The sequence below is a fragment of the Dendronephthya gigantea genome, unplaced genomic scaffold, assembly GCF_004324835.1.
Source record: "Dendronephthya gigantea isolate DGI-Jeju-01 unplaced genomic scaffold, DenGig_1.0 000022F, whole genome shotgun sequence".
In the NCBI taxonomy this organism is placed as follows: Eukaryota; Metazoa; Cnidaria; class Anthozoa; order Malacalcyonacea; family Nephtheidae; genus Dendronephthya; species Dendronephthya gigantea.
The window spans coordinates 2,418,008-2,431,463 of NW_021163032.1; the positions used below are offsets into that span (position 1 = coordinate 2,418,008).

Here is a 13,456-nt window from a genome sequence, read left to right on the forward strand (position 1 = left end):
ATCAGTCAATAACTTTAATATTCGGCACCTGTAAGAATACAATGAAAAAGAGATATACTAAATAGCGTTACATTACCTTGACAAATATGGCGCACAATGTCGTCGTGATATTCTTTTAAATTTTCAGCCTCTTCAGGAAACCATTCTCCAAGTGTCTTCACAGCCTGTGATGCTTGTTCTTTAGTCAGTTTGGTATTTTTACTTTTATTTTTACTCTGAAACGTCAGCTGTGTCTTTTGCTGCATGATTGTTTCGTGTCCCACGCGCAGCCAGCGCGTGATGACTTCCAGCGAGCTTGGCAGGTGGCTTGAGGGAATTTAATGAGTAAAACGCCGTTTTTAAGACGAAAAATTGTATCGGTGTATGTATCCTTTGTTAATTGTGGAAAGGCAATTAAGCATATCGTCAGCAATCTACAGCCTTTAAAAACTCACTTGTGCTTGTTGATCCGTAATTATTGTACTCGAAATCATATTATTACCTATCCATAGTATGAGCTTTATATAGAGATTACTTCATGGTAGGCGAGTGCGTACGATTTTTATGCACAAGTTGTGAAGGATCGCAAAACGAGCGAGTGAGCGTAGCAACGGAGTGAGTTTGCGATCCTTCAAAACGAATTTATAATAAAAATCGTACAAACGCGCCAACCATGAAGTAATTTGTTTAATAAATGTGTATAGAAATCAATTTGACAACGACACGCTTTTAATATTCAAAAACACTGCGAGCAACAAAAATCGAAATTTTATGCATCAAAACATATTTATTACCGTTCAGTTTCTTTGTAATTTTGTTCAATAGAAGTTAGATATTCTTTCCGAAAGATTTGAGAATGTGAAACATCTTGAATATGAGAATTATGTTTTGAATCTCACTCCTATATTTCTACGCCATCTTAAAAGAAAATGCAAACAAATTGCCGCCAAAATGACATACGACAATTTTTCACGTGTGAAGAATATCGTACGTCCAATCAAAAGCCATGTATGGCATTTTTTCACACGTGATAAATATCGTACGTACAATCAAATTGCATGAAATTAATTTACGCATGCAGTGAAATACGATTTTTATTTCATCATTCTGCTGTGCATAAATCCTTATACACATATAGTAATTATTATTATTACAAAATATGTTTCCTTGACGAGTGCAATTAAAGCTTATACGTCTTATTAAAGCTTACTATATATTTTTTGGGATATTGTTGCAAAATGAGTGATATGCAAAATACGAACCGTAAGCGGCAGATATTCCAAGTGCATTATTACACCATTATGGCACCAGACAATATTTTTAATTCTCTTATAATATAATATAAGAAGAGAACATTACAAAAAGTACAATTTTATTCAAAATATAAATTTTAAAATTTTGCCTACGTCCTTTCTTCTTGATGTGTCATTATGAGAAAGGTCTTAAGTTTCCATGTGTTACACTGCCGGGGTCTCGAAGATGTCTCCTTCCAGCGGGATCAGGTACCGATATCTTAAAGGTGATTGTCTTCAGTTGAGGTCATCTGGTGACCTATAACACTCATACTCGCAATCACATAGTAGACAACCGATTACCCATAATTTAGCGAAAAAATCGTCTACTTTTACAACGTAGATATGACTGATAGGCTCACTCAAATGGAATGGATTCCAGTATCGTTTTTTTTGAACGTCAATAAACACGCCATCAGGCATAATCGCGACGCAATGACCAGCCCGTATTTTACCATCTACCTTCTTGTAATGAAAAACAAGTAGGGCGGGATAAGACTCGCCTGGCATACATGTTTTAACTGCCTCTTGTAGAGCATGATGGACGGTATAATCATCAGTGATTAGTTTGTAAAACCTTTTTCCCACAGGACCAGGAGTTAATAAATCATTTTTAAAAAAATAGTCCAAGGACGTACTGCAATTCACAGTGTCCTCAGACAGCTTGCTAATAAATCTTCTATTGCAGACTTGCAAACCCATGACAAAAAAAACGAACAAGATAACGCTAAGGCCACATGATACTTTACAATTGAATGGATTTACGAATCCTGTCAATTCTTTAGGAACAATCTGCAAAATGTAAAATATAAAAAGAAAAATTGATGTAATAAGCGGGATTGCCAGAAAAGTAACAAATTTAGATCATTTCACATACATAGCTACACTCTATAAAAACAGATTGTTGAAAGAACTAATTTAGAATGAGGGTTGTCTTATAGCTTCATCTCTTTGGAATCAATGCTCTTGTATCAACCAAGATTTTAGTTAAAAACACTTCTCAACGTTTCGACCTAGGGGCCTTCTTCTGGAGAGTTTGTAATCCATACTGACTCTCCAGGCGAAGGCCCCTATAGGTGTTTTGTCTATTATAGGCAGTTCTTACACCACATAAGAAGCGAAGTTGTTTGAAGACGCTGCCACGCTGCTCCTTGCATGCTTGTATTGGAACGTACCCAAGATTTTAGTTAAAATTGGTGCAATGAGGGAATTTTAAATTGGTATTGTTTTTACACTGATATAGTGCATAGCAATAAGTACATTTTGCAATGCTATATAGTCTTCGACCTTATTTTTATACCATCATATGGCTTATGTCTACATGACTACATTACTATTTATTATTCTGCAAGGTATACACGTACCTTTTGAGAGATTTTCGTTTCTTTTCTTATCCTAGTCCCATCTTCTTCATCCTTTCCAAGATCCTTATATTTCAGTTGCTTTTTCAGGTTTTCCATTTCATCCTCCAAATTTTTGATTCTCAGTAAAGCAACATCCCTTTCTTTCTTATATTTCTCTGCCATATTATTTTGAGTGCTGAGATGCGAAAATTGGTCAACTAACTGAGTCTCTGTCACTTTTGTTGAGGCCTCTTCACGCTAGTTAACGAAATAGAATTTCAATAAAATATATAAACCGAGGTTTACATTCGTGGTTTTCTTCAACGTCGTCCATACATGCAGCAATCTTGACACAAAAGATCGAGATCATACATGCTGTTTATAATCTACAAGTATATGGACTGTTAATTTCAAGGAGGCTGTGACAAGCAAAGTCGTTCGGTATAATGCAAAGCTTTTCAGTTATTAAGTTCTTATATATGGTAAAGATTTCTTATACGGTTAAAGTCCATTAAGTAAACCGAACTCTTGACGGAAAATATACAATATTTAAAGAACTGTATTCTTGAGGGCAAGTTTAGCTGTATTATAACATAACGGCTTCCTATATTGTATAAATATACAGAATATAGATTTAGGTGTCTAAACTGAATTTCTCACCTCTTGTGGTTTATTTCTATTTTCGCCATCAGAACTCATTTGTACTATGTTTCCTTCCTATAAACCAAATTCACAGCAATAATTTCATACTTTATATATATTAATTCACCTACTTGGATCACACTTATCATTATGTGCCAACCACTACCGCGGTAGAAAGAACCTTTTGGTATGCCTGCATGTATATATTGGGTCTTACGTACGTATACGCATACGACGCTAATTTTTTAAAGATTATTAGAGTGCGCCTGGGGTCTAAGGTTAGGTTTTTGGGAAGCCTTTATGTGTAGTTGTATATCTTCCGTTGCGTTGCATGGATGTAATTCAAACAATAATATACGATATCGTTTAATAAGTTATAATTTCATTTTATGTGAAAGTTTGACGCATAAAACAGAGGAGTTACGAAAAAGAAGGACAGACATACCTCAGTCCATTTGTAATTGGCCTTAATCACACCATCTGTTTTTCCGGAGTCAAAAGATGAAGTAGAATAATTCTGGAAATAAAGTTGGTCCGGGAAATACTGGCCTATAACATGAGTTAGATCATTTGATAAAGTTCATTAAAGAAACAATTTATCTTATGCTTTAGTCCAATAAAAATTTCATTAAAGGCGTACATGCAGAAGTTATAGGCGCTCTAATTATAGCATTACCTGATTTAGATCGGACAGAAGAACTCTCTTCTTCTTTGATCAAGAGAAAATAATGTATCCCAGTGTATGCAAGAAAAACAGAGGTCTTTCCGATGTTGGTAAACGGCGTAATTTCTGTAATGTTCTATACAAAAGCCCAAAATTATTTTGATAAAAATAAACAAGTATACAACGCTTATCAGATTAAGGCAGATTTATAAAAAGAATGGGTTTGCCATAAAAAAACATCAAATGACTTTTCGCGTGATCCAAAGCGTGCAAGGCAAAATAAATTTTGAAAGAATATAATTTATACTTATTTATACTTTACGAAACTAGCGATAAATGTGTGTGAATATTCATATATTATTTTCTACTCATGCATGCAACGGATTTTTCATTGAAACACGCGTAAAAGTTTATTTCCCTGGCGGAATCGCTTACCCCATCCCACCGAAGAACTTTTATGTTAATGTTAAAACATGATGCTGTTGAACGAATCACAACATCGTTTGCCATTTGATCGCGAAGTGCCACAAGACATTCATCCCAAGTTTTCGGGCGCTCAGGTAGTTGTGGAAAATCTGCATCAGAGAAAAACAGCAAAAGTTCTTTGCGTTCATCAACACCATTCTACAGGGAAGAGCGGAGAATACAGTGTAAAACAATCATTCACATCTACATGCAGTCTTTAAATAATTATGTACTCCTATAGGGTACATTAACTTACGTCATTTTTAATAACGACGGTGTCATGTTCTTTCATATAATTTGTTATTAAACTTATAGTATCGTCCACATTTTGCGATACAAATTTTGCGATACATTCATAGAAGCATCGATTCCCGCTTCCAGATGGATTAAACCATTCGACATAACCATTCTTTTGCGCTTCCAACAAACATTGTCCGTACCTGTCAGTACCCTATAAAACGGCAAAATAATGGTTTTTGCGGCTTAAATAATAATAATTATATCTATGAATGAAGATAATCTATCTCGCCTGGCGAGTATAGCGAAAAATATAAGAACAAAATATAGCGATCGATGTCAACAAAAAGCACTAGGACCAACAAAAAGCGCTTGAGCAAACTGATATATATATAAGGAAAGCTTACAAAGCTTCCATTCTGTTTTCTTCGAAGAGTTTACATCATTAAACAAAATTTTGCGCAAACGTCTGTTAGAAACGTTGCGCCATTGAAATCTCCCGGTGGTATGGCCGCCGAGCTATTACCTTGAAAAACACAATCACTGCCGCCTCAAATGGAGCAGAATGAAGCGGTTGTAGTAAGAATATGCCATTTTCTTTGAGTTAACGACGAAATTATCGTAGCTAAAATCACATACATTCACAAATGATTTCATCTTACTATCTCTACCATTGAGGGAATGATCGAATAAAATGCCATTTAGCCTATAACATTGAACTTTGCTATTTTCCCGCGACCTTATATTGTATGCTTAAATCTTCCAAATTTCAATTAATCAGCCCTCAATCATGCAATTTTGTTGTTTATAACGAAGTGGTTTAAGAGATAAATCCCTAGAAGTATGAAACATGATTTGCAATATTTTACAGACTGAATTTTTCAGGGAATTTGTAGTGAAGAGCTTCAGTAAATACATCAGTCACGCCTGCCGGAGAATGCGTCCCGTGGATTAATACCATGCAAGTTTTAATTTCCGTTTTCTCAGTATAAACCGGATTTCGATGAAAATTACAATAACAAAAGTTCAGAACGGAAGTTTAACGCTATTTAAGCGAACCAAAGCTTACAATCTAAGCAAACACGCTCACAAATTTAGGCACATTTGAATTCGTCTTGAACTTTCTTTTTTGATGAATAGTTGTTATATAGTTATAGATATATTTTGATATACTAAGTGTTAAGAAGTCTTATACCACATTTTTCATTGAAACGGTATACAAATCTCTTTGTACAAACCAATATTTATTTGACTGATTAAATACCTGCATGTAATGGCATTAAATACTATAGCTTGCGTGCCTTTAAACGGACAAATCAAGGGGAAAGAGTAGTATTTCACTAATTTCAGGTTTAAATCAATTGTAGGTCAACAACTTCCGACGTTACTGTATATACGATAGACAAAACAATCCTCGTTATTATCATATGACATGGTCTTTAAAGCTAAACTGAATATGAAATATTGGTATAACGTTGCTTTTCATTGCCACACAACCGTCTCTACTTCTATTATCTAAATCTTTCTTATCTATAACAATTCTTTTGACCCACGGACCACAGGAAGTTTTCTGAGAGTTGATTATACGCTTTAAATTTCTATATGATCATGTTGTGGCATTACGTCCTGATTCTAGAGATTCAAGTAAAATTGTTTTCAAATATATATCTCGATTTGATGATTTTGATCTTTTTAGATCGATACCCACACTTGGCCGATATAGATCGAGAACGGTCTCAGGTATATCTATCGATATTAGTTGTTTGGCCAGATTAGTCGCGCACCGCAAACTATATAGCCGGGATACATCGCAACACACAAACACGTTGGTTTCTACGGATCTCGAAAGTCAAAAACTTACTTTGTTAGCATCTTCGTTTGATGAAAAGCCTTCCATTCTGAATTCGCGACAAGGTCGAAACCATTCTCAGACGTCGATTTCCGCCTGTCTTCGTTGGGGAGAAAGATGTACTATGTATTTGACATTCTCATGAGATATAAGGATGACTCTCCTGTTCGATTCCAGGCTTTTTGCGCAATAATGCAAAATCTTGCAGAATAAAGATAAACAGAAACACCACTGGCAACTCTGGTTAATACATGTTTGACAACATCAACCGAATGTTGAATAAAAATGATAATGATTAATGAATAATAATAAATATTACAAGTTGCTTTTTTAAGCTTGCATAAATTATTTATCTATCATATTAGACACATATTTTGTTATATATATTGTGATTTCGTGGGGAACTTGGGTGAAATCCTTCACCAGCAAACAATTTAAAAAAAATATGTAATGGTAATTGGGTAGAGTGCAATTTGGTGTAAAGTCAGAGGCCGGGTGTGATTACAAAAATCACAATTTTGTAATGAAAAAATGGTTGATTTCAATTGTCGCGTTAGCAATTTAATTCGCGTCAGCAACCTCATATCACTCTGCTAAGAACAAATAAAAAAAAACGAAACGCCATTGATAATAAAAATGAAACATACACCGATAAACAAAGGCATCTTGAAAACTCAAAATTCCAGTTATAGGAAACACAAGACACCGTGAATTATTCAATTGGTGATATTTCGACTCTATTTCAGAATCATAGTCAGACCAGTTATTCACGTAATTTTGCTTGTTGAGTGACTTGAGTCTATTATACCACCATTATGCAGGAAAGATGACGTAATGGACTTGGGGTGAGTAACAGTTAATTATATTTTGTAAGATTAGGAATAATAAACTTATCCCCCATATTCCCATTGTTCCCTAGTTTCAAGTCCTTGTATATATTACGTGTTTACCGCCAACTTCCGGTTTTGCAAAGGAACTTAATTAAGGCAGCGTCTACAACACAAGTTTAGAAATTTGTCTTATCGATTCTTACGTTTTTTTCTTACTACCGATTCAACATGCCAGTCAAAGTACACGTTGTCTATTGGTAAGCTAAGATATTGTGTTTATCTATTTTTTAAAAGGAGTGTGTTTATATTTATGGATGATATATTCTGTGCAGGATGCGATGTCCAGGGTGCATTCGGTGTATATCACACGCCGAAGATACGCCAAAGCAATCTTAACATTACGCCAACTTCCCACCCTGGACCATACTTACGACAATTACCCACTCCAGGACGTTACGCCGGTCGCATACTCGCCAGGACCTTCGACTCATGAGTCAAAAAATGCTACACGTTTAGAGGACCATTTTTAAAAAGTTAAATGCCTTTGTTGTCGTTAAAATACTTAAATGCATGCAGTTGAAGTCGGTGTGTGTGTGGACCTTTGAATTACAAAGTTTGGTGTGTTTATCCGGTATTTATGCGCCGACAAGTTAAAAACAGTGTACGCCGCTACGCCAAGGAAAGTTGATTTTACGCCAGTACGCCAAGGATACCCTAACTCTACGCCGAAGATATTCCGATTTGTCTACACCGAATGCACCCTGGTGCGATGTGAAATTCTGTTATATATTTCTATCTGTCATATATATGCCTAATTTAGGCTAGATGACTATATGTGTACAGCTTCATAGCAATTAGCAAACACACCCTTTGCGTGATGAGTTAATAGCATAGCTGAAATTTCTTAACTTTCACTTCATTGACTTTAACACTTAGTGCATTAGCAATTGTTTCTAGTTAAAAGTCAGTGCAAGTCAAGTCTTTTAATATGACTATTTAGTGTTATGTATATACATATACTGATTTGATATAGTATGAGATGAACACTATGACTACCTACAAAGTTTGCGGCCTGCTTGATTAAAGAGCTTACAAGGTTTAGTTTCACTGCATTATCATTTCTGGATCAAAAATTGCATAGAAGTTTTGTTTTTGCCAGTATCTAAAAATAGCCATGCAAATACAATTTACATTACATATGTACAGACTGTATATTGTATATCTTAGTTCTGAAGCAAACTCTACAGATTGTATAGGTAAGAATTAATGTATACGTAAAACTTAGAGTATCTTGTTCCCACAAGAGAACTAGTTGTAGATGGCAATTAGAGTTAAATGATTTAAAAAATCAATGTAAATTTTTATTCTATATAATATTCAACACCTCAAGTGCACAAATCTCTGATTTTCACACAACAATCTGATTCCATAGAACATTTACCGGTATATGTCTGTTCAGGGTTGGATTGACTAGAAATAAAAAACAGCAAGCTCATTCTAACTGACAGATGGTCTTATAAGGTTACATTTTTGCAATATACCTTATTGTATGCAATGTAGGTATAAAAGTAATTATTTATAAATTTAGGAACTCATGACATTACCATTATTTTCTTTTGATTTAGTGGTGCCTGAGGATACAGGTCCAAGGTGAGATTATTTTTAAAAATTTTTAAAAGATTTATGGCCAGTATGAAATACTTTTAATTACCTGGTATCATACTATCAAAATACTTTAAAAACACTTTACGAATCCATTACAACTAACCCTGTTGTATTTTAGTATAATTGCCTGGCAGCTAGCTGATCTGGCTGATGAATTTGGAAGTGATGTGGAGTGTGTAAGTATACTTGTGTGTTTTGTGTTTGTGTGTACATACTGTATATATTTATGAAGCATTATTTGCATTTTACAAAGTAGTAATAACTATTATAAAAATATTATTTTCCAATACATATATATGTTGAAATACAATTTTGATTATTTAGAGCGGAGAAGGGACGTCTGGAGTCACAGGATGGTTTGAGATTTCAGTTGATGGAAAACTTGTCCATTCCAAAATGGTAATTTCAATTAGATATAAAGCCAACATATATTTGATGTGCTGCTGTGTAATTACCTGTTATATTTCACATGACTATCAGTCTTGTTGATGTTTCTGATATTGTCTCACAGACTCTCACTGCAGAATGGTGATGTTGACAGGGAAGCAAAAATGAAGAAGATTGTTGATAGCCTTGCTGCTAATTAAGTGATGCTGCATTCCTGTTATGATCTTGCTTGCTTTGTGTACAATGGTATGTATGCACGACTGTACTTCGATCATTGTATTGAATTCTGAGGGAATGTCTATATGTTGTGTTAATTAAAGTAATTGGGTCTGTTTTACCTATAGGCAGCCTTCCTAGTAGCTGCTTACCAGTAAATTGCATTATTTGGGTCAAAAAGCCAATAGTTTTTGATAATCGCATGTAATGCCAGCAAAATATGGGTTGACTATAGTAGTTGTCTATCCCTCTCTAGAATCTTGTTTTTAGGTATTTGAGCTATCATTTTCCAAATGGGTAGTCTGGTCACTTATTAGCAAAATACAGGTTAATTATTAACTAAAAAAACTAAACCAGTACATAAGAGGCTACAGTAACCTTGGTCCAAACTCCAAATACATGTTGGGACTAATGTTTGTGCAATTTCAGCCAAATACAGTGGCTTAACCCAATCTTTTTGTGTTATCTTTAGACCAGTTCATTGAAAGCAGTCAGATCGCTGTTAATTAATACACTGGCCAGCTACCTGTATTCTGACTGTGGATATTGAATAAACCGAGAATACCGAAATAGCTTTGCAAAACGAAAAAATACTCTTTGTCAGCAAATTGTATTGAAATGGTAGAATTTTAATGTAAACTGATAATAAAAGTTAAAAAAGATAAAGAATTGCCAAGGATATCAGTTTTTTATCTGGCACCTCCTGGGAAGACTGTGTTGTTTAAACATGGTGGATTTTGTTAGGCTACAGTTAATCACATTATATACATCTTGGCCCCTTATAAGGGAAAGCTATGAATTGGTATACGAGTTTTTTTATTATAATATCAGTCGTCAAATTTTAAATAAAGGTTACATACATAGATACATGACTCATGATAGCTATATTTCAAAGCATATTACCATACGCGTGCATTGAAATCATGCAATGATTTTTTGCTTGGCTGGACAAACTGGCCGTGCTCAGGATATGATTTATTTTACATTGAAGTCTAAATCGAAAGGCGTAATATAATTGTCTCACATATATAATTATATACAATACGAGAATGTAGTTATACATATTCGTGTTCTGTGTCCTTCAGTCGAGGTCATCAGTGTATCCTGGGAAATCGGCGTTGGACCCATAATAGCACTCATCCTCGCAAATATCCAGCCCACATTTTTTGACCCATTGCTGAGCGACTCCCATGTTAAATTTAACAACACAAATGAGGCCGATACTGTGTTTTTCGCTTTTAGTTGGTTTCCAGTATTTTTTTTTTTGAACATCAATAAATTCACCATCTGGCATGATCACCACACAATGACCTGCTCGTGTTGAACCATTTTGCTGCCTGTACTTGATTACAAGTAACGCAGGATGTGATTCCTCTTGCATACACTTTGAAACTACCTCTTTCAAAGCACGATCAAGACTGCAGTCTTCGGTGATTGATCTGCAAAAACTTGTTTCTTTAGGACCAGCAACCAATAAACGAATTTGAAAGAAATGTTTCAAGGCCAAACTGCAACATCTCACGCGAGGAAACATGTTGATGAATTTCCTTGTGCACACTTGGAACTCCATTTTGAAAAAAACAAACAAGACACAGCTAAGGCCGCATGACACTGAGCAATTGAATGGGTTATTGAATTCTGCCATTTCATGAGGCACGTTTCGCTGAAATGTAAATAGTAATTGGTTCACTAAAGACACGCGTAAATATTTTATAGCCCCAGAAGGTGGTAAATGCGCAAATATCCGATATTCAACGGGCGCAAATTAGCAGAAATCGAGCCCTTACATGTCCGAATTCACCATATCTAACTCGCGCGGGACAAGATTCGCAGAGAAACGTTATTGACTTGTCGTAAAGATACATTAGGGTCTGGCTCACACTTGTTGTAAGAATCAGGGATCCATTGTATTATTTTCCGACAGAAAAAGGATTTTGCGCAATAGTGACCTCTTACAAAGGGTATCCCAGATTCTTACCACAAGTATGGACCAGGCTTAAATTGTCATAAATCACAAACCACATACTTGTAACATGTTTCTCAGGTATTTGTTCTCGTTTTGTAAGACTTCATATTTCTTCTTCAGTAAAGCAACTGTTATTTCTTTATCGTCCGGAATCTCTAGATGCCAAAACTGGTTTCCCAACGCAACGTTATTCTAGGTCAAAAGATAACAAATAAATCTTATAACAAAAAACTCGAAATATTAAGCGGGAGACAGAATCCACCACTAGATCGTTGGATTGCAATTCTTCAGTTTGCTTACAAGTTATGTTGAATTAAAAATTTTTTGGGACATATTATATTGATATATATTGATAGTTGTTTTCTCTTGTGGGATGTTAATTGGCACACACGGAATGCTTTCGAGGGTTGTTATATATTTTGCAGGTCCCCAGGATAAAAAATATTTTCCAAAGGTCTCAAAAACGGCCAAGGCTGCAAACGCCGCGAATGAGATTTTATAAGACCAACAGGAATCTTTTTTAAATTTTATTAACAAATCAGCATTGGCGGGAATCTTAGCCTGTCCTGTAATCTGATTCGCTCTAGTAGCAGACGGAATTTTACGATATATTCATCTAACTAGATAACTTATCGGTTACCATGCATACCCTTATACTTTCAAAAGTTTATTCAATATATTCTTTTGCTGTGACTGTATTCTGTATGTAGACAGGTACGCTTAGGCATAAAATGCACATCACTTCAAATTATAGTCTGACTTTGTAATTATGGTAAATCAACTTCGGGTAAAATACCCCACCTGCTTTTTCTCTGCACCATGAAGGAGTATTGACTGAAGATCTTCCAAATTAATGATGCGTAACGATTGAGTTCCGTCAACGCTGTCGGTTGCTAAAAACATTTTAGAAAAAAATATTTATCTTCGAAGCAAAGTGTGATCCTAAAAAAAAAAAGATTGCGCCGCGCAATTGCAAATATTTCGTTTCAGATCTTTCGTTTCAGATATTTCATTTCAGATATTTCATTTCAGATATTTCGTTACAGATATTTCATTTATTGTTGTGATATATGCTTTTCACTTGATTTTGGTGTTCCTGAAAAAGAAAAAGAGTAGGAGATGTGAATAACATAGGTGCAATTTGTCTGTGCATGCAATAGATTGTCAAAAACAAGATGGTGGCATGCGGTGAAGACGTTTAGACTATACGACGGCTCTTTCTTGGTGTTAGGACGAAAAAAATTGCAGAAATTAAAAAAATTCGTCTCCCTCGATGTTCAAGATTTTCATTTACAAGGATGTAAGAATGGTGCTAGCTTTACCAATCTAATTTTACAAAAAAACTGTACGGCATGAATTCGGTTAGCTGTGAAATCTTTTTCAACTAGCTAAAGACTTGAGAATTATAATCACTACAAAATAGGGTGACAATGTAATATGGGTGACGTTTTCTTGCGTAAATTTCAAGTTCAAAGAAAAGAATTTAAATTTCTATCCCATGAAGTTTGAAATATACTTATACAAACGTTTATACAGGTGTCACTTACTCTGTAGCGAATTATTTCTAAAATGTTAAACTAGTTGAAAAAGTTACAAGCTGTCTGAGATTCACACTGACTGTTCATTTGTTATTCGAAGTGGCAAAATCAAACCTATTTTTACATCCCTAATTTAAAAATCTACAATCTGATGTGGAGTAATTTTTTTCTAAATCTCCTTAACTCTTTTTGTGCTAGCACTGAGAGATAGCCATCCTATAGTCTAAACGTTTCCACTGCTTTCATCATCTTTTTGGCGATCTCTCTCATGTACAGACAAATTGCACCTATGTTACACGTGAAAAATCTTATCTCATCACCAGAAATTCAAGACATTGATTACCATAACGCCAGGATTTCGCAATCAAAGATGGCCGCCTTGT

The 13,456-nt window shown here is 35.0% G+C and overlaps 2 protein-coding genes and 1 long non-coding RNA gene across 4 annotated transcripts; 1 reads left to right on the forward strand and 2 right to left on the reverse strand.

Annotated features, from left to right (window-relative positions):
- Positions 1 to 1,185: 1,185 nt before the first annotated feature.
- Positions 1,186 to 6,612, reverse strand: LOC114522245. Of its 2 annotated transcripts, none has more exons than XM_028542889.1 (8): positions 6,484 to 6,612; positions 4,737 to 4,836; positions 4,356 to 4,495; positions 3,933 to 4,056; positions 3,702 to 3,805; positions 3,275 to 3,331; positions 2,636 to 2,872; positions 1,186 to 2,063 (listed from the first exon to the last, which is right to left on the reverse strand). In XM_028542889.1, the coding sequence occupies exons 1-8, from the start codon at positions 6,517 to 6,519 to the stop codon at positions 1,509 to 1,511; spliced, it is 1,353 nt and encodes a 450-aa protein (XP_028398690.1). In that variant the 5' UTR covers positions 6,520 to 6,612; the 3' UTR covers positions 1,186 to 1,508. The 2 variants fall into 2 exon arrangements, with proteins under 2 accessions (XP_028398690.1, XP_028398689.1); XM_028542888.1 differs by having other exon boundaries at positions 1,189 to 2,063; positions 4,356 to 4,544; positions 4,642 to 4,836.
- Positions 6,613 to 7,467: 855 nt separating this feature from the next.
- LOC114522152 lies at positions 7,468 to 10,278 on the forward strand. Its single transcript, XR_003686880.1, has 6 exons — positions 7,468 to 7,558; positions 8,927 to 8,951; positions 9,085 to 9,142; positions 9,291 to 9,365; positions 9,478 to 9,599; positions 10,042 to 10,278. It is a non-coding gene; the product is annotated as an uncharacterized LOC114522152 (long non-coding RNA).
- Positions 10,279 to 10,368: 90 nt separating this feature from the next.
- Positions 10,369 to 13,253, reverse strand: LOC114522150. The gene is made up of 3 exons (XM_028542779.1): positions 12,337 to 13,253; positions 11,596 to 11,727; positions 10,369 to 11,232 (listed from the first exon to the last, which is right to left on the reverse strand). Exons 1-3 carry the CDS (start codon positions 12,436 to 12,438, stop codon positions 10,651 to 10,653), a joined length of 816 nt encoding a protein of 271 aa, XP_028398580.1. The 5' UTR covers positions 12,439 to 13,253; the 3' UTR covers positions 10,369 to 10,650.
- Between the last annotated feature and the right edge of the window lie 203 nt (positions 13,254 to 13,456).